Below are 22,386 nucleotides of genomic sequence, written 5' to 3'. Positions count from 1 at the left end.
TTCGTGCTATATTATTTTACCATATATCCTCCATTACAGTCTGACTGTATCTATTTTTCCATTAAAGACTGATAGTATCTATTTTCATAATTTTGTTTGCCTTTGTGCAATACTACAGCTACGCAACTGTTATATGATCACTGCACAGTTTCCCCTGGTTACCATGTCACCACAACACGAGACAACAATTTGGACAGAGACTCTTCTTTAGCTATCAGGTCGATTCTTGTTCTTCTATATTATGCCCTCTTATTTATAGCTTATATATCCATTGATTCCTAAATTCGTTGAATGGAAACAATTTCCCACAGCATCGCTTGATCCTAAAAAACATTGATTAGTTACAATTCTTCCACCCAACTTAAATCAATTTTGATACCTATGAAATGAAACACGATTAGTTGGTACTGTTGTATGTGACTTGGCAATTGAAACACAAATAATGACCGGCATACATTGCATACAGGGTGCACTGTAATCAGGCTCTTCTGCATGCTCTTTCCTCCCCCCTAATTTCACAATTACATTCTTGATGCTTCTATTACATATACTCTGCCCTTGTGTTCCAGAACCAGAGTAGTTTTTTTAGATGAATCCGAGGTGGTTAAAGGATGCTAGCATGGTGATTGACTTCGGTTTTATCTGTCTGTCAGATTCACAAGTGCACGATGGTTATTTCGTAGCAAAGAAAGAAATGAGGACCATGGATCAGAAAAGAAAAAAAAAAAGAGGAGCATAGAACCATTCTTAGGTGAGTGTTCTTATTTTTCAGGCCTCTGGATGCAATGATCATGTTCCTACCGTTTGCATTCTACCTTTTCGGTATTTGTATATGCTCCTTATTATTTACTGAAAACTTTAGGAAAAGGCGTTACTCAGAGATAGCTGGTGACGCACAATCTAAAAATCGTGGGCAAAAATTTAGCACTACTCAAGACAGTACGAAAATCTGAATTCCCTCATGCATGCTTGCAGTAAGCAACACCTATTTTGTCATCTTATTTATATGCAAATTAGTTGTGTTTATTATCAGTATACTAAGAATCTGATTTTTTTTTTGGCAGTCTGGTAAGGAAGCAATCTATCAACGCATAAAACAACCTGGTCATGAAAAAGCAAAGGATAGCACGAACTATGACCTGATATTTGCCTTTAAGATTTCAGCAACAGCCATAAGCTCTGAAGGTATTGTTAGAGTTCGCTTCCCTATTAGGTTTCACTTTTGTAGTAGTGCATTCAGAACGTCTCGAGCTTCTACTGTGCCATCCAAATCCTTTGATATACAATAACAAGCTGTAAACTATTAGCCACCTCTCTTGAAAAATAACCTGGCAATGGACGTTGTGCTACCAAGTTCCTTATCCAATCATTATAAGGTCGACCTGCATTTTTTTCTTCTATAGTAAAGAAAGTCCTGTCGATTTGTTTTAAAAAATCAACACACTGTACCAATAATCTCGGTGCAGCAATAGTTATTTCCATTTGCATTAATTGAAAACAGTTTTCCTTCTCTCAACACTCTATTTTTGTTCAGGCCTTACTGCAGCGAATATTCATGCACTGCACTTTTCTCCTCCCAATAGCACCTAGCGAACTACCTTATGCTTTTAGGTTGTCATTAAATCTAACAAATACCTATTGCTAATTCATTGCTGACAGGTTACTGCTGATTCTGACAGCAACCGCATCTATAGAAGAACAAAGTCAGCAAAGTTAAGTTTAGCCTCTACCCAAACCCTCATCATCATTCATGGTAACCACGCATCTCAAATTGCTAAGCCTATGTTGTCCTATGCCTAAAAGCTACTTATCCTCATCTCTATAAATTGTGCTCAACTCCTCACAGTTTCACATTCCTTTACAAGTAACTACTATTAGTCACAATTACAACAACTGAACTTCTTGACGATCCAGAAGTGGTTGCAAAACCTTTTGAAGATCAAATTATACATAATAGTAGACTTTACTCTGTCCCACACCTACTTTTATACTTCATAGACAACTTCAACTCTTTCTTTTCTCTGCCGTTTAAGTTTCAGCTTCAAATTTTACTGGACGCTCACTTTTAGATGTTCTATATATAATGAGCTCTCATATTAAAGTGATGTGTGTATTTTCATTACTTCTACTAATTTTCTTATTTCATTACGTCCACGGATAAATCATCTTTTACAACCATCTTCCAGGTAGTGAAGGCGTGAAGCAACCAACACCACATGGGCAAGCACTTTGACGCCAATGCGGATCTCCTCCATGTTTACAATCATTTCAATTATAGAGCTGTATGGATCCAACTACCCTCAAACTTAGCAATCTTGTAAATTATCTGCCCCTGTTCTTGCCTCAAACTTAGCAATCTTGTGTGTGCTGACTTGTGCTTATCTAAATATGTTTTCACCAATTCCCTATCCATCTCTATGACACATCAACATGTAATCGTGCAGCCATTCACGCGCCCAAGACTTCACAGCAACAACAGGAATTCTTGTTGCAATGCATGCAACAGCAGCGTATAGTAGAGGGTACAAGACGATCCATCAATTGAGTTGAAATTACAGCGTTAATTGCACCAATTTGAAGACGATCCATCCAGGAAGTGATAAAACGATCACAAAGCAGTCTCTGGTATTCGTGCGTGGTAAATTAAACACAAGCAAACTTAGAGATTAAACTTCACATACAGACTTGGTATAACACGTGCAAGTTCAAGAACCAAGTGGCACATCCACACAATGACAAATTAAAGATTGTACTTAAAACAGCAGGACACACGACGAACTTCCTTTTTGACGAACCTACAGAACACACGATACAACTAACTTATCCGTTCATACAGCATGAAAGTACAGACCATAAGATAGATGCTTCCTGGGCCACAACATGAAATAGCTCCTTCAGTTTTGTTGACAAGCAGGACAGAAGCCTTTCTTCAGTTTTGTTGGAACTCAAGTAATTTCCAACAGCATATAAAAGAAGGCATATATTGGCAGGCAGCTCTTATGTTCCAATCATAAGCTTCAAGGCTCAAATGTTTAGTAGGCTGCAGGCTACGCTAGTATTCTGCAGGTTGGAGAAAGAGGCTACACTACAACATATGAAATGCCAACAATGCAAGATTGAAGCCATGGACAACAAACTTGCATAATTTATGCAGCAATAATCAAATATGGAACCGGCAGAATCAAAATCTCTATTGAGTTATTTATAAAATGGCAGCAGCAATATTCAAATATGGAACTGGCAGAATCAAAATCTATTGAGTTATTTATAAAAGGGCAGCAGCAATATTACATACCTTGATAAATAGCAGAACGTGGGGAACTCACAAGGGAGGAAGGGCAAGGGAGTGGGATACAAGGACGTTGATCTGATGAAGTCAATGTCGTCATCAGGTTGAAGGCACTCTTTGTCATCATGAAGGATCTCATTCCCATCCACATACAGATAAAATGACTTCACGGTCTTTGTGCTCATGTCTATGGAGAGCACCGACATCTTCTCGTAGGCTTTTCCAAACTCAATGAAAAGGAAGTGCACTACATGTGGCCAGTCAATGTCGACTTGAGGGTGAATGGGGATGCCGCGTCGGTAGCGGTCAGGGAGGTCATCAGAGGTGACAGTGTAGTCCTCCTTCCACGCCATGCTGCCGCCTAACACGAGGGTGTGGCAGGTGATGGTGAAGCCAGTGCCGGGTTGGAGCGCTCCATAGGCACGGCCATCATGGCGGGCGACATTGACGAACTTGAGCAAACGGCCGTGGTCGATGACGGACACGCCACCGATGGTGCCGGATGTGGCTTTGCGGGCTCTGGTAAGAGGGGACTTGTCCTCAGGGAACCAGAGGAAGGAGACAGTAGGGGCGCGCACTTTATCGGACACGTCGCAGAAGAGTATGCCTCGGTTGTAGTCGATCCAGCACAGCCATTTTTTGAAGGGGATGACGGCGGTGGTCTGCCAGCGGGAGAGTTCCAAGAGATCATCAGCAGAGGGGTTGTGAGGGGACATGATTGTCACACGCCAGGAGTCCCATTTGCTGCCAAGCTGATCGTCAGTGGAGGAGGAGCGCAGCAAGCAGATGTCAGCGAAGGCCTTAGTCTGGCTGCGGTCAATGGTGGGTACGTAAAGAGTGAGCTCTGCCACCACGAACTCCTCTTTGTCTCCGCACCATAGGCCCAAGGATATCATATTCAGCAGGCGGGGAGTAGGAGTAACATTGGAAGGTCGACGACTTAGGCGGTGATCGCTGCGGCAATAATCAAACTTGGGCTCGGTACAAGGGGGGAGCAATCTAAGAGAGGATGAGGAAGGGTTGTTCTCGTTGGCTCTGAAGATGAAGAAGTTCTGAACTAAAGGTTTAGAAGGCCTCGGGGTGATGATGGTGGTGTTTGTGGTGGTGATGGTGGTGGCGACGACGAGCAGGGCAAGATGGCGGTGGGTCGCCAGCATGATTAAGGGCTCCTCCTCGTGGGGACCCGGAAAGCCCGGCAGCTGCGCGTAGAGGCGGGAGATGTGCGGGGGCTCCTCGAGGGAGAAGGCGATGCGGAAGTCGGCGCCCCAGGAGGTGGTTCCGGACGCCCTGATGGGCGCCTCGGACTCGTCGGGGAAGGACTCATCGTCGTCCCTGCGGAAGACGTAGGGCTCCAGAAGCACCCACTTGGGGAACCCCCCGACCGCGGCGGCGGCGGACATGGCGACCTTGAGACAGCAGCAGATCGGGAAATTAAATTAGAAGGGCCAGGGGGAATCCAACCTCGGGGGATTTGTAAGGTGATGAGGTGCCTTACCGACGAAGACGCTGGAGACCCGCGGCCGGCAAGGAGAGGGGGAGGCGGAGGCGGAGGCGGAGGCGGAGGCGGCGAGAGGTGTGCGGGACTGAGCGGCGGCTTCCGGATTCCTCCAGATCCAGAGACCAAACCAAAGAGGATTTAGGGTTACGAATTGGTGGTACGAGGCTTCCTCTACCTATCGGTCGGTTACCGACCTATTGAAAGAAATCGAATGGGTCAAGCCCACGGCCTGCGCTAGGCCTAATTCATTTCCTCGCGGCCCAAATTGTTGACCCATACACAACATGTCGCATGGCGCTGGCGCTGCCGCTGATGATGGGCTACTTGTTTGTATACGAGGTTGTATGCAGTTTGGGCCATTGACCCGCTACTCGAGGATTGGGCACCAGCGGTCCCACATCCCACGAGCGTATTCCTTCTTAAATGATTTGGCAGGGCTGCCGTTACTTTTTGAAAAAAAAGTATTGGCCGTGATTTTCCTGTGATCCAGTGGTTCGCAAAAGAAAGGAAGAAGGTAGTAATAGGATTGTATGTAGAGGGATTAATTTATCACTGATAAAATATCAGTAAACCCAATAATCCCGTTTATCAGTAAGGTTCGGTAAACTATTTTATCACCCGAAATTTTAAAGCTTCGCTCAGAGTTTCACAGATACACATATGTCTTGTTCTGTCCGTTTCCTAATCAAATGCATTGCTTAATTGCATATAATCCCATGTTTCTTATAAAAAGTTACATGCCGATCGAAAGATTATTACAGCGTTTCTAGATACGACTTGGCTAGCATGTTCCCGAGCTGGACCTGAGCTTCAGTGGTAAGATGCGTCTTATCGCTCGCAATGGGCAACCCCATGGCGTCGACGTACTTGACATTCGGGACCGTGGCCGTGACTGCCTTCTGAGCTTCCCTCACACGGCCGAGGAACTTGCCGTTGTACTGCGCAGTCGCAATCCCGACCTGGATGACGAGGAGATCCGGCCGGCCGAGGTCGCGGCGGACGTCGCGCACGAGCGCCTCCATGCGCCCCTGGTAGAGCTCGGCGTCCTCCCGCTTCATGGCGTCGGTCTCCCCCTGGTACCATAGAATGGCGGCCAGCTCGCCGCCTCCGTTGCAGCCGGCCATGGCCGCCCTGGCGCGCGTCACCATCCGCTCGTACAGCTCCGTGCCCCGCGTCCAGTTGGCGAGGGGCGTGCCGCCCTGCGCGCAGGGGACGAGCCCCACGGTGGCCTCCGCGCCCTTGCCGGCGGCGAGCACGGCGTGGGCGAAGGGCATGCCAGTCCCGACGCCGAGGACGTTGCCAACGTCGATGTCGGCGTGCAGTGGCTCGTGCGCCTCCTCCCAGCGGAGCGCGGGGGAGAGGCGGAGGATGCGCGGCGAGGGCGCGCACTCGGGCGGCACGACGCCGTCCCAGACGCCGCTGGTGGCGCCGCCGCGGCCGCTCATGTTGGACTGCCCCGCCAGGATGAAGACCAGCGTCCGGCCTTTGGATAGCAGCCGGAGCGAGAGATCTAGCGGGCCTTCTATTATAAACATAACACTATGGGTGCTTTTTCTTTGCTGTCTCCCTTCGTTTTTCTTTCTATCCGGTTAGCCGGCTGTAATCCTTCTTTATCAATGAAATAGGCACACTCTCGTACCCTTTCGTTCAAAAAAAAAAGTTACTAGCATGTAGGCACCGAGGAACAGCACAAGCTGCAGATACTACTCTGAACTATTTGCAACGTCAGGTGGGTCCAAAGTCCAAACTCCTAAATTGCAGCTGAAGAACGAGGAATTCGACAACGGAGCAACGACAACGACCGCGTCAACTTTGGGCCTCGCGATCACCAGAATCATGTGCCATAGCCCGAAACTACGGCTTCCTTGCCTCTTTGTTGCTCCCTCCCCTTCACCCCTTCAACCATCTGTAACCCAACCCAGCAGCAGCCTAATAACAGCCAACAACGGCCCAACAAACTATCTCAATATTTTAGATTAACTATCTCAACATTTTTATGTAAAAAAGTTGGTGAATATAAAAAATATTGAGCAAAAAATGTTGGTGAGTGAAAAAAAAAGTTGGTGCATGTAAAAAATTGTTGAGCAGAATGTAAAAAAGTTAGAGAAAAATGTTGGTACATATAAAAAAATGTTGGTCAATATTAAGAAATGTTGATAACAATTAACTCAGACTTTTTTAAAAAAATATTGATGAATGTAAACAAATGTTGATGGATGTTAAAAATTATTGTGCATGAGCTAATGTGGACTTTAAAGATGAGTTACTCATCTACCTTCCGGAAGACATATAGGAGCTCCCATTCATTTGCCACTGCAACCGCCATAAAAAATAGGCTAGCGTTTAGTTTCTGAGTAAGCTGCTGCACACCGCGGTCTGGTTTCTAGTTCATTTTCACACCACGGTCTACCAACCAAGCTATGGAGTCAAAACCTTTGCGTCGAACCTTTGCTATCCTTTTCCAAGCGGGAGTCCACCATTCAACTAATGATTGCTCCATTTGTGGGGCCACCGCTTCTAGTTGGAAGCTCCTCAGAACTCGGAACCAAGTTTCCCGACTATAGGCGCATCCAATGAGGAGGTGGTCTAGAGTTTCGACTTCCTAGGCGCACAACGCACAATCATCTCTGTCAGGTGGGCCATGTCAGCGGAGTCGATTCGAAGTCCAGCAATGACCATGAAGTACTAGCTAACCAAAAAAATGACATTTCCCTAGGATTTGTGTTTTCCATAGCTGGTCAGCTCCCAGCATCCATGTGCACCTGAGAAAGAGTGCACGGTATGCAAAAGCATAGGAGAATTCTCGTGAGGTCGACCATTTCCAAATGAATCTATCCTGCTCTTGGGTTAGCGACCAGCTGTGTATCCGGTCCCATACGCGTAAGTATCGAGTCACCACCTGGACCGTGCGGGCATGGATGATGTCCCTCACCCAACGCCGGTTTAAGAGCCCATTCCACACCGTTCGAGAGTTCTTATACGCGCAGAGATGGCCGCCTAAAGATTTGACGCCAAGGTCTTTATGGAGCATCCGTCAATCCAATTATCCATCCAAAAGAGGGTCTACTCACCATTTCCCACTAGGACCGAAATAGAAGCGTTGAAGAAGGATTTCTCCAACATGCCCTGCGAGAATTTCAAAGGCTGACCAAGCTTTCATCGAAGCCAAAGCCATCACAACCTCAGTGCCACCCCCATGACCGGAGTTCTCTTCTTAGGAAAGGACATAAAAAAGACAGTCACGTGCCCAAAGCAACTGACGTTGGATCCAAACAAAAAGCATCCTGTGTCCCGTTCAACGCATGCTCTGATTTTTGCCTTTCCCGGGACCAAACTAAGAACAACTTCAAAAGTTCCTCAAAATATTCTTCTTCAAAACGAGGTATTGGGGGCTATGCTAAAAAGTTTTCCCCTAAGAACATATCAGCCCATAGAAAATCGCTAAAAACTTATCCCCAATAATTCAAAATAGGCCACGTTATCGTATTGGGTCCATTAGGATCCGTTGCTTTTTTTTCCATCACCATCGCATCGCCAGCCCCTGCGCTTGGTACCCATCAAAATCCTCATCACACCGCTAGGACTCACGCTACCAGCCCCTCCTTGCGCACGGAGGACTCAGGCCGGCAGAACCTGCGCGGCAGTCCTACATCCTTGCCCCACCACCGCCGCCCCTAGCCCCACCGCTCGCCCCGCCGGTAGCAAGCCCCTGGCGCATCCTTGCCCTACCGCCGCCTGGCGCTCGCCTCGACCCACCACCGCCTGGCGCTTGCCGTCCACCCGGACGCTGCCCCGACCCGCCGCCGCCTGCCACCCCTCGTCCTACCGCTCTCCCCGCAGCCGCTGCTGCGCGCGGGGGAAGAGGCCGCGCGGGAAGGGTGCTCACGCGTGGGAATCGCGATTGGTGGAGGAACGGGAACGCGAAAAGATTGGCGGAGGTTTGGGGGGAACTGTTGGAGTTCCTTTTTTTTCATTTACCCCGTAAAGAAGATATTAGAGGTAAGATTAGTAGTCTTTTGGAGTTACTCTAATCCCTAGTGCTTCGGCTATGCTACTTGTCCCCAAAATCCACCCAGATCAGTTAAAAAATAGAGAAAGCAAAATTCCAGCCAAATCCACGCGCTCGTCTTTGCCATCTGGTCGCATAATGGAGCGGGATGTGGCGGCCGTGGTCGACGTTGTGCTCGGTAACGACGACCTCCTCCGCGAGATCCTGCTCCGCCTGGGCCTCCCAACCTATCAACGCCTCTGACCGCGCCTTCCTCCGCCGCTTCCGCCGCCTCCACCGGCCCCGCCCCCTCGGCTTCTACTTCGTCACCCACGACCCGGATCACCACACGTCCCTGCACTTCATGCGGATGCCGCAGGCCCCACTGCTCGCCGCCATCATCCGCCGCGCCAGGTTCGTATCGGATGACGAATGGTCCTGCGATGCCGTGTCGGACTGCCGCAATGGCTGCCTCATCGTCAACGTCAAGGGCACATTCTCCGTGCGCAGCCCGCTGCACCCGGAGTGTGGAACGGCCGTCCTTCCAGAGCTCCCGCCGCTCCCTCCCATGGCTGATGACCCATCCACGTGAATGCGATGTGTGCTGCTCCCAGTCCCACGACGGGGGTGATGGCATTTCGTACACCGCGGTATGCTTGATGCACATTGCCGGGACACCGTACGAGGGACACCGTTCGTACCTGTACAAGGGACACCGTTGCCACAGGCTGACCGGGAAATATGCAGGTAAACTAATCTACTATTTTTTTTACTTTTTTGGACTATAGGAAAATTAAAACAGTGAAGGATTGGAATTCTCTTACCGATAAACCTTGCTCTGATTACCAACTGATAGGAACCCACTAGGGTTGATTCCCGATCTTTCAATGAGAGGGTGTGGGATAATTCAAATTGTGGATGGAAACGATGTTCATGGCCCGACTACAGCCTTCCAAGGATGCTACGTCTTAGCAACCGATACACCACCTCCAATGGCTGTCGTGATCTTGTGGAGCGCGTCACCCGGCCACTAGGGCACCCATCCTACAAGCAATCGAAGAACTAGCAAAAACAAGTATAACAAGTACTGAATTACTAGATGTAGATGAAGGTTTCAAACTCAATCTCAATTATAGTGGGGTTCCAAAGACAAGAAGACGGGCCGCTGATCCAGCACGTGTGCTTACAAGTAATAAAAGCTAAACTTAATCTAAACAAAATTCAACTGTTCGTGGTGGTGGCTAAGGGGTATATGAACGTGGGAGGACGGCCACCAGGGTGTTGGGGTCATGATCTAACCCTAGGACGCATCTCTAATGGACCCAACTTGATACACGACCCATTAGGCCAAAATAAGGCGGCGCAACACCTTTGGATAGAAAAATCTCTCGGTAGTAATTTAATCATTGCGGCCACCTCATAACAGATATAGACTTGAGTCCAGATCCAATAGACTTCATAAGGATTCCATGAAGTACTTAAAGGCCCCAATCCGAGTGCGTATGCAACCGTGGTGACCGTCACAAATTGGTGTTGTTGTGCAGTTCGAATGCAGCCTGCGCGAATTCTTTTCCCTTTCGGTCTTCTCCCTGGTTCCTAACCAAAACAAGAATGCACATGTCTCCATGATGGATATAAACTCAAGAATGAACTCACCTGATGATTAAGTTGACGAGCAAGGGCGCGAGTAATAGGACCAGAAATTGGTACTTGTGTCGGCGTGGATGTATCGTTGGTGTTGATGTCCTCATCAGTTTTGACATTTATTTGGGAAATGGAGTGTTTGATATGAGCTTTCTCCGTTGTTTTGATACGAAAGTAATGTCCTTACATTTCTTTGGAGTTAAAAGAAGTGGTGGTATCTGTTAAATACTTATGTGGCGATGGGAAACCCCACGGATTGGATTGGAAAAACCGAGTTGTCCATTGAACTCGTTCTGTATCTGGTGCACTTGTGTCACAGTTATCTAAATTTTCTTTGAAATCTTCTAAAATTGGCTTCAAAAAAATCTTATAAAATTTGTAACATCATATAATGCACACTAAGCTGTATCAGTAATATGAATGGGGTTCGCTCCTAATGTACGTGTGTATGCTATGGCGATTCATTTTCGCTGGATTGATGCCCACTGGTGCCAGCTGCTACGGCAGCAGAGGCGATATTCCTCCTCGTAGGACGCCATTGCCTTCCAGGAGAGGCGAGTTCATATATGGTAGTCGCCTGGCGTGTCAGATGATTCTTCTTTGGCCCATTACCGGATTGTACCCATTCAATCATGTCCTTGTGTATGATTGGACCATTACCAGATGTAGTGTGCCAGGAATGCAGATCTGGATGTGAACATTCTCGAATTTCAGTTCGTAGGAATTGAAAAATATATACAAGTGAACTCATTTTGTAAGACTTGGGGAACCACGTTGGAATGTCGGAATATAAAAAGGTAAAGAATGGTATTAAGGTTCATCCAATTAGATTTCAGAAATTCTTTGCCTAAGCACTATATCCATGAATCCATCTCTCTTTCGGTCCTACCTTCTCCTTTGTTAATCTCTCCCGCTCTCACAAGCTCTCTCTCATGTATTCTCTTCCTGAGAAACGGCATCGTCTGATCTTCAGAAAGGGTGGCAGCTACGCTACTATTCTCTCCGTCACAAATTGCATGTCGTTTTAGTATTTATAGGTTTATAGATTTTGTTATTCATCTAATATACACTATATCTAAATACATAATAAAAACTATAAATCTACAAATATCAAAATGATGTATGATGGAAAGAGTACATGCTACCCTCTACTACATCGAAGCTCCACAGGACGATCCCCGTTCTAAAGTTGCATTGTCCTCGTGCTCAAGACTTCGCTTCTCCGATCGAAAGAGATCCGTCGATGATTGTTCATGAGGCAGTGGGCCAGCAATAAGCCACAAGGCGGCTAGCCATGGCTTAATAAGGTAAAAACCACTTTCTCATGGTGTGCTAAGAAGATACGGAGCGTGTTTAGCTGCGAGCCAAAGCTACGGCGACGTCAAAACTAAAGCGTTAAAAATTGTCATCACATATCTGATGAGGAAAAACTACTAGCCGCTGCACAGAAAAATTGTGGTTACCATATCATGCTAGCCAACCAAACACACCTATGACACTTTTGTATAGCCGCCACCGGTGTGGCATGGCATGGTGTGGCTCGCCGCAAACACACCTATGACACTTAACAGAGATTAACAAGGCTATGGGTTCTTCCCTTCTTATAGTCTTTGATTCAATAATGATACTTTTATGAATTTTGATAAACGTGTGAATTAGATTGGTTTTTCCTCACTATTCTTTGGTTCTATCGTATGTTATGTAACAGTTTTAATATATTTATATTTATATGATACTCCCTTCATTCTCTTTTGATAGTCTTATTTCAACTCGGTACAATGATAAAGGAGAACAATCCTACTTATTATCCATTTAATTATTGTATACCATTAACTATTTCTCATGATCAAGCGATTAATCAAGGTTCAGACTTTTAGTTAGATACTCACGTAGCTAATCTCATGTAGAAGAATAAGGCCCGAGATAGAATGGGTAATTAGACTAAAATAAGATTATTAAAAAAGAATTTTTCAAATTTAAAAATATTCCTATGAAAAGAGGAGGGAGCAGTGTGCACTAGCATTAGCCGTTTAATTTGACCACTATTCCACCACGCCTCCTGCCCGTACTGTACCGTCCGATGCAGCCTTGCCGCCTCGCAACTCATCAGCCTATTGATGGCGAATTAACTGCGGCCATGTGTGCCTGAACCGCTTCCCACGTGGGATCCACCGTACCTGACGCCCCGCCCCCACCTCCGCGCGTGTGGGCCCAACTCGTCAGTGAGCGCGGCCCGTCTCCCGTGTCCTCTCCCCGTCATAAACCCGTCTCGTTCTCTTCGCCTTCGCCTTCGCCTTCCGCCACTTCGCTGTCTCCTCACGCCACCACCGCAGGCCGCAGCAGGCAGCCATGGCGGCGGCCTCCTCCGTCCGCCTCCTCGCCGCGGCCGCGGTCACGGCCGCGGGGCACCGGTGCGCCGCGTTCGCGCGCGTCCCGGTGGCCGCCTCCCTCTCCTTCCCCCGCGGCCACCCCGCGCCATTCCGCGGCCGCGCCGCCGGCCTCTCCTGCTCCGCCTCCGCCGCGGCCTCTCTCTCCCTCCCCTCCTCCTCCGGCCCGCCTCCGGGCTCCCTGCCCTTCAACCTCCTCCCGCCGGACTCCGAGCCCTTCATCGAGTGGGACCCTCCCCCGGGCGACTCCGCCGCCTCGCCGCTCGGCGGGGGCGCCGGCGAGGGCGCCACGCTGGTCGTGCTCCTCGGCTGGCTCGGCGCGCGCCAGAAGCACCTGCGCCGCTACGCCGACCTCTACCGCGAGCGCGGGGTCGGCGCGGTGCGGTTCGTGGTGCCCGTGCGCGAGCTGCTCGGCCTCGACCTGGGCCGCCGCGTCGAGCGCAGGGTCGCTGACCTCTCCGCCGAGATCGCCGCATGGTGCGACGCCGACCGCCGACGCACGCTCCTCTTCCACACCTTCAGCAACACCGGGTGGCTCGCGTAAGGAATCCAAGTCCTCCCCCCAACTCGTCTCCTTCCTCCCCTTCACTTAACGTAATCCCGTGAAGCTCGCAATTCTATGATTCAGTTGTAAATTGGAATGTTCAAAAGCTGATAGTGACTTCATAGAGCATTTTACTGACGTATGCATTGCATGGGTTTGTCCTTCGGTTGCACGCTGACATGGGAGCTGTAGCATGTGCTGTGACACGTTGGATAGAATGTGCTCGATTCAGGACTCAGGAGGCATGTCACTAAAGATACCATATGCTCAGTAGGAGCTTATTTCTAGTTGGAAAACTAAAAGTGGCTGTGCCAGCGTGCTTAGGTGAAAATCTCAATCTCTGTTTGGTGTTCTTTATGATGGATCTCCTTGTGATTCTCGAAGGTATGTGTTTCCGCTCCAAGGGTTAATGTAGGACAAATGGTGAGAGTGAACAGGAACGATTGAATTCTGTTAAATGCTTGAAGAACAGAACAGATAAACATTAGTGGTTAACTATGTTGGATAAACAGAACAAAGACTGCATGATATTGATGCCACGGTGCTGATTCTCGGGTGATGCTCACATAGTTACTTTGTGCACAATTTCCTTACGTTGATCTGTTATGCAGCAACTGTGTTATGAACTTATGGATTCTTATTTAAAAGTTGTGCCATTTACCTGTTGTTCTGAACTACTTTCACTACTGAATTTGGTCCTTGTATTTGTCATTGGAATTCAGTGTGCTGTGTTTGGTTATAGTAGCTTCATTTTGGGATACTGCATCTTGCCAAGGATGTTTTTCCATTCCTATCTGAGTTGAAATCCTAGTAGATTACGTACTTGATTATTTAATATCTTTTATCGGACGTTCGTGCCATTAAATTTACAATGGATAAAATATTTGTTTTCCTTTTTATTCTCTTTGCAGCTATGGTGCCGTACTGGAGAATCTACAATCCAGAGCTGACATAACTGAGAGAATAAGAGGATGCATTGTAGACTCTGCACCAGTTCTAGAGATAAGACCAGAGGTTTGTGCACCTGTCCTATTTTCTTACTGAATCAGGTTTAGAATTAAATGAGCTTTTAACTGTTAGTAGAAAACGTCCCAAGGTTCTCCATACATTAGCAAACTGATTTTTCTATCTGGGTTATTTTTGCAACCTGAATTGTTGTTGTGTCTATAATGGTTTCGGCATATCATTCTATACAATTAAGCTTGTTTGCCTGACAGTTCTCATTTATAAGCTAAACTCAGGTCTGGGCTGCTGGGTTCTCTGCTGCAATGTTGAAGAAAAGTAGTTCCATGACAGGACCTTCAACTGAATCTCTTGATGGGCCTATTGTAAATGGCAGCTTGAACAGAGTTAGCTCTAATGTCATGCGACCATCATGGGGGGAATGCTTTATTCTGTCAACTCTGCAGAAATTCTTCGAGATTGTCCTTTACGTGCCTGATATAAACACGTAAGTCCATTTACTGTTTTTAGTGACTTCCCTGGTTAAGTGTCATGGACAGCTCATATATTTGTGCCAACCAACATTCACCATTGTATCCATTAAAATTAGCATGGCTATTCTGTTAATCTGATGTTACGAGCCTTTTAGTATCATACTTCATTGGTAGTAGTACCATACTACTTTTTAAAATCCATAAAGAATTGCAATAGAAGTAAAGCTATATGAGATTATGAGTGCCTCTTAATCTCTTATCAAGTATTGCCCCATGCACTGAAAGGGGTCGAGGTAATATATGTTCAGCCTATAGATTCCAGATTCTGCTATCAGTTCTTTTTTCTTCTCAGTTTTATCAAATTTGTCCTGAATCTTGTCTCCTTTGTAAAGACGAGTAATATGAGCTTTTAACAAAGTAAACTACGATGGTTCACCATAGTGTTTTGTGCATAGTTATTATAGTAACATTATGTCATAGTAAAGTACCTCAGGATTTCTTTTACTCAGGATTGTTGGCCCATCTCTTTTTCATGTAGATTCAATATATTTTGGTTTTCATTTCCCGACGCATACAAATGCATGTGATGGCTTCTCTGTTACCTGATACGTTTCGCCACTTGCTGATCATGTTCAGGCGACTGCGCAAGGTTCTGTCAGTTCTTTCAGACAAGCAGCCTCCATGCCCCCAGTTCTATCTGTACAGCTCAGCCGATCGAGTGATACCAGGTGAATGTGTTGAGAGCTTCATGGACTTGCAGAGATCGCTAGGGCGGAGCGTATTCGCCCACAATTTTGTCACCTCGCCCCACGTGGACCACTACCGGAGCTTCCCTCACGTCTACTCTGCCAAGATTGACGAGTTCCTGAAGATCTGCTCCACAGTCAAAGTATCATAACCGGACCTGCATTCAAACTAACAGGCCTGTCGAACAACTTCATGATTTTGGTTGTATTATCGAGCTGTAGCCACCATCATATCACCCTGTGAGGTACAGATAATCCGTCAAATATCGAAGACCTGGAGGATGCTCTTAAGTCTTATTGAAAGAAATAGGTGCGAGTAAACCTTTTTCGTGCTCCTCTTTTTGCTACCCTTGTTATAAGAACAGAACTCTGTTTTCCCCTCTTGATTGTAGGCTCCTGGAGAAGAATAGTGAATTGTATCCTGATTTCTTGAACGCGAACTGTACCCTAGCTGAAAGCCATTGTGTAAATCGGAAGGTACTTGGAAGTTTCAGGGTGCCTGAATTTGAGACATGTAAACATGTACTCGTTTTCCATCAGTTTGGCTTCATCTTGTGGCACGCTGCACCCATCCCGGCGTGTCCTGCTTGTTGTTTGTGCTCAGGATGAGCGTATATTTTATCTCTCGTCTCCTAAGCTGATCGGATCCCTTGTTGGATTCGATCGCTGCCGCTGCCAGGGTTGGTGTCTGTATCCGTAACCCTCACGTTGTTGGAGCACCACCACCTAACAGGCTACCGCTAGGCCTTCGCCTGGCAGGTGCCGATCGAGGCCAAGTCAAAAACCAAGGCAGCCGGAGGTTCGGCGCGGCAATATAAACGGCAGCGGCGACCGACGCCACACGCGCGCGGCACGAGCCAACGAACCGCCCGCCTCCTCCTCCTCCGGTTTGTTTGTTGCGCGCGCTGCCTCGCCGGGGCGTGTGCGTAGGCCATGGCCATGGAGGAAGGATCAAGGGGAGGAGAGGAAGAAGCCGCGGCCGTGACCACGGTGGCTGATGCCGCTAAAGCTGAGGACGCCGCCGCCGTCGTCCCGGGGTCGGAGGGCGACGACGGGAAGGAGGTCGAGGAGAGGAGGAGGCCGGCGGCCTACGCGGCCGTCGTGATCGGGGGCACCTTTGACCGGCTGCACCAGGGTCACCATCTCTTCCTCAAGGTATGGCTCGACTTCCGTCTTGTCCTCCTCTGCTTCTGCTTCTGCTCTCGTGTTCCTTCATCATCCAATCCATGCGGTGATCGAAAAGTATGCGTGCTCCATGACAGGGAATTCTGCCAGTTCTTGGGCATTTTGGAATCTGATATAGTGATCGTACTCATCAGCTCATGGCGTCGTCTCCTTCCCGATTCATTTAAACTTCAGTCCATCGTTTGATTCGTGTGCTTACTGCTAAGAATTGATCTTGGTGGCATACTTTGACACTTTCTCTTGTGTCCCATTGCTTCTTCTTGTTCTTGCTGGTAGTTGAGCCTCCATGGAAGAACACAGATTCGTTTCTTTCTTTTGTTTAGTTATAATCAAAGTAGTACTAAGAATAACTTTCCTCCTTGTCCATGTTCTGGTATAAATAAAGAAATCTTCTTTTTCTTGCCAAACGCGACAGGCGGCGGCGGAGCTGGCGAGGGAGAGGATCGTGATCGGCGTCTGCGACGGCCCGATGCTCGCCAAGAAACAGGTCAGCTCTTGCGTCATTGGTCTTTTATAGCTGTATGCATCATCCACTGGCACTTGATGCTGAGTGAGAGCCAAAAACACCTTCTTCTACTCAAATAAACCTGGACCATAGTGTTGATAATTCAATCGCAACTGATGCCACAGCGACATCTACTGAGACGTCTCAACTCTCAACTCATACCAACTGTACGCTTCGCGTGATAGCATACATGTCTGTAGAGTTTGTTGTTACAAATTATTGGGCGTGCATCAGCCATTTGAAGATGGGAAATTGGGAATGCCAAGGATTTACTACTATAGCACACCAGCCAATGATCACAATGGTGTATGGTTGGTTGGCCAGGTACTCCAGTCAGTGCAATCAAAGACTGGGACATCAGACCACACCACAGGAATAGGTCGATATCAATCACTTAACCATGTCATTGTCCGGTAGAGCCCTAATTCAAACATGTAGGTGGGCTGCGGGCGGTTCTACTGGTGATTACAAAAGTTTCCCAAATTCATTGAACATGGACAGGTTCCAAATTCAATGGCGAATTTGGTAGGGGTTAAGTGGACAGTGGTTAACCACTTAGTTGGCATATTCCCTTCAAAGCATACATGTGACCCGTGCATGGTCATAGCATGCGCATGAAGAATCTAGCCTTTTATTGTAGGTATACAGAAATCTAATGGGCATCTTTCGCTTTTGGCTGTTTTTTCCTTGCAGTATGCCGACCTCATACAGCCAATCGAGAAGCGGATGGAAAATGTCAAGGATTATATTAAGGTACCCACATGATCCAAATTTCAAAAGAACATGTTTTGTTATGTTAGTTAGCTGCTAGTGTATGTAGCTCAGTAGGGATGCCCATCCTGAAGCTGCAAGCATCAAAACCCAAGGACAAACATTTTTGTTGTTATTATCTACACTCCCTAACATCTTTTCAAGACGACATCTTGAAGGATTCATGGACATCGGTGAGCTTTCAGGCTTTCAGCAATAGAAATTGTTAGCAAATAGCATGATGCAGCAGTGTTTCACTTAATTGACCATAAGAACAGGGTTCGTCCACAAAATCAGCTTAGGCACTGAAATAATTGCTCTTAACACTCTCCTTCCACTTGCAGTCCATCAAGCCTGATCTTGAGGTTCATGCAGAGCCGATCGTGGACCCTTACGGCCCCTCCATTGTTGACCAAGGTCTTGAGGCCATCATTGTCAGGTTAGGATTCTCTTGCCCTACATATTTCTGATATGGACCATCTCATTTGCCCAGTAGTGCCCTAGTAGGCCTGACCAAAGTGTTGGCTCAGCTCAATTGAATGCCCAAATCTTTAAGCTGATATTGTTTGCCTGCAATCCTGGAAGCAGCAAGGAGACATTTCCGGGAGGGCTCGCTGTCAACAGGAGGAGGGCAGAGAGAGGCCTCTCACAACTGCAGGTTTGTTTGTAATTCTTTTTTTCTTTTTTTTCACAAAAGAAAAGGAAAATTAAAAAAAAAAGTGAATCTTCAGAGTTCATTGCTTTCAATATTGCAGATTGAAGCGGTAGAACTGGTACCAGAGGAAGCTACGGGGAACAAGATAAGCTCAACAGCATTCAGGAAGTTGGAAGCTGAGAAAGAATTGCGGCAACAGCAAGAAACACAGCAACAGGCAACAGCTCAATCGGAGTGCAGAACGTAGCCTTTCAGTCACTGAGCAGAGCAACGCGCTACCATGTACTTTTTCTTTTTTGCCTTATGAACCGTTGAGCTACACTCTTTTTCCTTACTTTACAACGCAAGGCATAGCAGAATTAGCGATTGCTGCCACCTTGTGAAATCATGCAGGAGGACAGTACTGTAATGAGCAAAATTGGGCAAACTACAGGGGTACTGGACTGTAATGAGCAAAATACAGAAGGACGAGACAGAAGGATGACAAAAGTACAATACATCTCACAATAATTTACAGACAATCATGTCCAGATGCCAATGCGTGCACTGATGCAGATACAGAATAATTTCCAAAAGATAAAAAATAATTCATGCTGATATGACATTTTTTCAAACAAGAGCACCAAAATAACTCAATTCTGATTTCACAACACACTGATCACAATCAGAAATAGCCTAGCCTAATTAGGTCATCTTTTCCATTTTCTTCTCTCCTCTGCCTCCAAACTCTGCATACTTTCACAACACCCTCAACAGTAATACAAACAGGAAATTGGAAGCACAGTTGAAAATAGAAACAATTAGCAAATTCTGAATGATAAATGACAAAGGGTGGCAAAAGATAGCACAAAAGATAGCACAAGTAACAAAAGCACCAGGAAGAACTTTTGTACATTCAACAGCAAGTGTAGCATGCCCTCAGACATCCAAGGAAGGATTTTGCAGCATTAGCTCTCAAGCCTGGCAGGGCGAAAGCTCTTAGGCGGCAACTGCGAATGTAGAGAAACAAGCCTTGATTCTATCATCATAGAGCATGCATCACTCCAGATTCCACATAAACCAAGACAAAAAAAAGGAAACGAACAAATATCTGTAGGCAACCACAAAATAAGACCATTGCATTGCATCAGACATCCAAGGAAGGATTTAGCAGCACTAGCTCTCAAGCCTGGCAGGGCGAAAGCTCTTAGGCGGCAACTGCGAATGTAGAGAAACAAGCCTTGATTTAATCATCATTTGCAATGCACAACAGTTAATAGAAGTTGACAACAGGTCACACGATATGTACTTAATGAAAAGCTAGATGTGAAAACAAACATGGCTCAGACATCCAAGGAAGGATTTAACAGCACAAGCTCTCAAGCCTGGCAGGGCGAAAGCTCTTAGGCGGCTACTGCGAATGTTGAGAAACAAGCCTTAGCTTTATCATCATCACCATATGTAGAAAATTGATACAAGGAAAATAAGGTGAAAACAAAACGTGTACCGTATTAAAAAAAAATTAATGTAATCACAGAAACCGGCTCTGTGGACAGATGGAGAAGCAGTCCCCAGGTTCCTATCAACATGTGAAACATTGAAACAACTCTGTATTGGCCTAATCATAGCATCTCCGGTCAATGCTCGTAGCTAACGGAGACGTGGCATCAGGCCCGAACTACTTCAACAAAGACTACAGACCAACAAAATACCACACCTACAAAATATAACATACTGGCAGTTACGTAGAATCCCTCAGAGACCCGATTTAAATCACACACCACAGCTGAATCAAACAGCTGCAGATGGGAGCTCCATCCAGACCAAACCACAAAGGTTATGGTCGATGGATGGACACCTGCAGCCGAAAGAAACAGCTGCTGTATAAAGTGTCAAACGGCACTTCCTATCGGTAGGTCTTGAGATCTTCACAGGGACTGACTACATAAAATTACCGAACTACCTCATGACAAACACAGAGAAAGGCGAGATAAAATGCATTACCACTAGAGCTACATAGCATATCTAGGTGATTGAATAAGCCTCAGGAAGCCAAAAAAATTTCATCAAGAGTAAATCCAACAATAATCCCAAATGCAGGTTTACTAAAAGAGAGATCACTTCTCATACACGAGGTATCAGAAGACAGCAATGCATATCACAGCTGCTCCTACTCTTTACCAACAGAAAGGAGCAGAAATAAAACAGTTTCATCGAGAAGTAAAATAGTAAAACATATAGTATTGTAACAAACGGTGCCAAAAGATGGCGAACTCGTGCAGTTAAAAGCTCAGAGAGTTGCTAATCTGCTCAAGGAAGGGACTGATCCCTTCTCATACAAGAGGTGTCAGAAATAAGCAAGAACTCATCACAGCACAAGCTTTGTATAAAAATAACGAAGAGCTACATGCAACTATCACATGAATTTCCTATCAGATGCCACATATAAAGCAAAGCGTAAGGTTAGTTCAGACGAGATTGACAGGGAGGAGCTCAGAGGGTTGCTGAATCTGCTCAAGGAAGGGACCATTAGATCCCTTCTCATACAAGAGGTGTCAGAAGGAAGCAATGCTCATCACAGCTACTCCTACAATGCAGTCATCTCAGTTCTCAGATGGTAAAGCACTTATACCACAAGGTTTCTCAGAAGTAATCAAACAATACCACGGAAAATCTGTGAAAAAAAATACTGAAGAACGACAGAAGCAATCAGTTCGTGACGACCAGCGGGAGAACGGCGGTGGGCGACGGAGGGGTGGAGGCGGTGCGAAGCGGAGGGGTGGGCGAGACGCGAGCGGGAGGGCTCGAGGCGGCGGCGGCGGCGGCGCAATGCTTAAACCCTAGCGGTAGGTGTGGAGTCAGGCGTGGCCACGGTGGAGTTATAAAGACAGGAGGGTGTGTGGGACTAGAACTGGGCCGATGTCCGAGCCGTATGCAGACTGTGGGCCTGCAAATCATCCTGGCCCACTTATTCCGTTTCAGTGCTAAATATCCCGGCCCATTTATTCGGTCGAAACAATTGACCGTATCCACCAGCAGGTTGACGACAGCTGAGATCACTAGATCAGGTTATTTTAGCATACTCGTACTACTCCCTCTTTATAATTTATTCTAACTTTCTCGTAGATTCAAACTATTTTATATTTGACTAAAATTATAAAAAGGATTACGAAAATTTATGGCACCGAATAGATATACTATGAATATATTTAATGAAAAAACTAATTGTACTTATTTGGTATCATGAATATTAGTACTTTATTGTGTGAATTTGGTCAAACTTGATATGCTTTGGCTCTCAAAAAAGTTAGAATAAATATTAATTTGAAATGGAGGAAGTAGCTTTTAACATTTCAATTCTACTCAAGAAAATGTTCGCCCTTCTAGAAGATGGCTGTCCCGGAGATGGTTCCAAGCTTAGCTTGTTCTTGAACTCCTCTTCACAGTATAATGACTTTGTCGCTTGTCCCATCTTCCTAATTTGTTGAGTAGTCTAAACCCTTCTCGGAATATTCGAATCGATTGGTGAAAATATGAGTTACTAGGCCAGCTTCAAAGTTTTCGACCAAGAAAATTCATATGTTGCAAACATCTCCGAATTCTCAACGCAGTTGATTATAAATAAATTAAACTGAAAGGGACGAATCCGAACACCAAAGTCAACGTTCCAGAAGACGGCTGGATCAGGAATGGTTCTCTTTTGCAGTGACCTTATCTGTTGAAAATTGAAATGACGGGGTTATGCTTCCAGTTCCCAAAAATCTCTCTGGAAGGAGAGGA

The 22,386-nt window shown here is 46.4% G+C and overlaps 4 protein-coding genes across 6 annotated transcripts; 2 read left to right on the top strand and 2 right to left on the bottom strand.

Annotated features, from left to right (window-relative positions):
* Positions 1-2,602: 2,602 nt before the first annotated feature.
* Positions 2,603-4,957, bottom strand: LOC101771254. Of its 2 annotated transcripts, none has more exons than XM_004951918.3 (3): positions 4,785-4,957; positions 3,296-4,695; positions 2,603-2,795 (listed from the first exon to the last, which is right to left on the bottom strand). In XM_004951918.3, the coding sequence occupies exons 2-3, from the start codon at positions 4,687-4,689 to the stop codon at positions 2,741-2,743; spliced, it is 1,449 nt and encodes a 482-aa protein (XP_004951975.1). In that variant the 5' UTR covers positions 4,690-4,695; positions 4,785-4,957; the 3' UTR covers positions 2,603-2,740. The 2 variants fall into 2 exon arrangements, with proteins under 2 accessions (XP_004951975.1, XP_004951976.1); XM_004951919.3 differs by having other exon boundaries at positions 2,627-3,060.
* A 526-nt stretch (positions 4,958-5,483) lies between these two features.
* Positions 5,484-6,261, bottom strand: LOC101770869 (probable carbohydrate esterase At4g34215). The gene has a single exon (XM_004951917.3). The coding sequence runs from the start codon at positions 6,230-6,232 to the stop codon at positions 5,543-5,545; it is 690 nt and encodes a 229-aa protein (XP_004951974.1). The 5' UTR covers positions 6,233-6,261; the 3' UTR covers positions 5,484-5,542.
* A 6,458-nt stretch (positions 6,262-12,719) lies between these two features.
* Positions 12,720-16,071, top strand: LOC101770453 (transmembrane protein 53). The gene is made up of 4 exons (XM_004951916.2): positions 12,720-13,346; positions 14,262-14,364; positions 14,592-14,800; positions 15,423-16,071. The coding sequence occupies exons 1-4, from the start codon at positions 12,769-12,771 to the stop codon at positions 15,682-15,684; spliced, it is 1,152 nt and encodes a 383-aa protein (XP_004951973.1). The 5' UTR covers positions 12,720-12,768; the 3' UTR covers positions 15,685-16,071.
* Positions 16,072-16,222: 151 nt separating this feature from the next.
* Positions 16,223-19,148, top strand: LOC101770052 (phosphopantetheine adenylyltransferase 2). Of its 2 annotated transcripts, XM_022825255.1 has the most exons (7): positions 16,223-16,687; positions 17,133-17,204; positions 17,916-17,975; positions 18,317-18,411; positions 18,561-18,630; positions 18,728-18,909; positions 19,021-19,148. In XM_022825255.1, exons 1-6 carry the CDS (start codon positions 16,466-16,468, stop codon positions 18,872-18,874), a joined length of 666 nt encoding a protein of 221 aa, XP_022680990.1. In that variant the 5' UTR covers positions 16,223-16,465; the 3' UTR covers positions 18,875-18,909; positions 19,021-19,148. The 2 variants fall into 2 exon arrangements, with proteins under 2 accessions (XP_022680990.1, XP_012703926.1); XM_012848472.3 differs by having other exon boundaries at positions 16,231-16,687; positions 18,728-19,148.
* The last annotated feature ends 3,238 nt before the right edge of the window (positions 19,149-22,386 follow it).

This window comes from Setaria italica, chromosome I (assembly GCF_000263155.2).
Source record: "Setaria italica strain Yugu1 chromosome I, Setaria_italica_v2.0, whole genome shotgun sequence".
NCBI classification, from domain to species: Eukaryota; Viridiplantae; Streptophyta; class Magnoliopsida; order Poales; family Poaceae; genus Setaria; species Setaria italica.
Note: the sequence above shows the minus strand (reverse complement) of the source record. Positions and strands in the feature narration are given on the sequence as shown.

Bases quoted from the DNA above. Each gene is read 5' to 3' on its own strand.
- LOC101770453 (XM_004951916.2), top strand. From the start codon at position 12,769: ATGGCGGCGGCCTCCTCCGTCCGCCTCCTCGCCGCGGCCGCGGTCACG. The intron at 13,347-14,261 runs GTAAGGAATCCA...TTCTCTTTGCAG, and splicing joins AGCAACACCGGGTGGCTCGC to CTATGGTGCCGTACTGGAGA. The intron at 14,365-14,591 runs GTTTGTGCACCT...AGCTAAACTCAG, and splicing joins TTCTAGAGATAAGACCAGAG to GTCTGGGCTGCTGGGTTCTC.
- LOC101770052 (XM_022825255.1), top strand. From the start codon at position 16,466: ATGGCCATGGAGGAAGGATCAAGGGGAGGAGAGGAAGAAGCCGCGGCC. The intron at 16,688-17,132 runs GTATGGCTCGAC...CAAACGCGACAG, and splicing joins GTCACCATCTCTTCCTCAAG to GCGGCGGCGGAGCTGGCGAG. The intron at 17,205-17,915 runs GTCAGCTCTTGC...TTTTCCTTGCAG, and splicing joins CGATGCTCGCCAAGAAACAG to TATGCCGACCTCATACAGCC.
- LOC101770869 (XM_004951917.3), bottom strand. From the start codon at position 6,232: ATGAGCGGCCGCGGCGGCGCCACCAGCGGCGTCTGGGACGGCGTCGTG.
- LOC101771254 (XM_004951918.3), bottom strand. From the start codon at position 4,689: ATGTCCGCCGCCGCCGCGGTCGGGGGGTTCCCCAAGTGGGTGCTTCTG. The intron at 2,796-3,295 runs GTATGTAATATT...TGTGTTCTGTAG, and splicing joins ACGTTCTGCTATTTATCAAG to GTTCGTCAAAAAGGAAGTTC.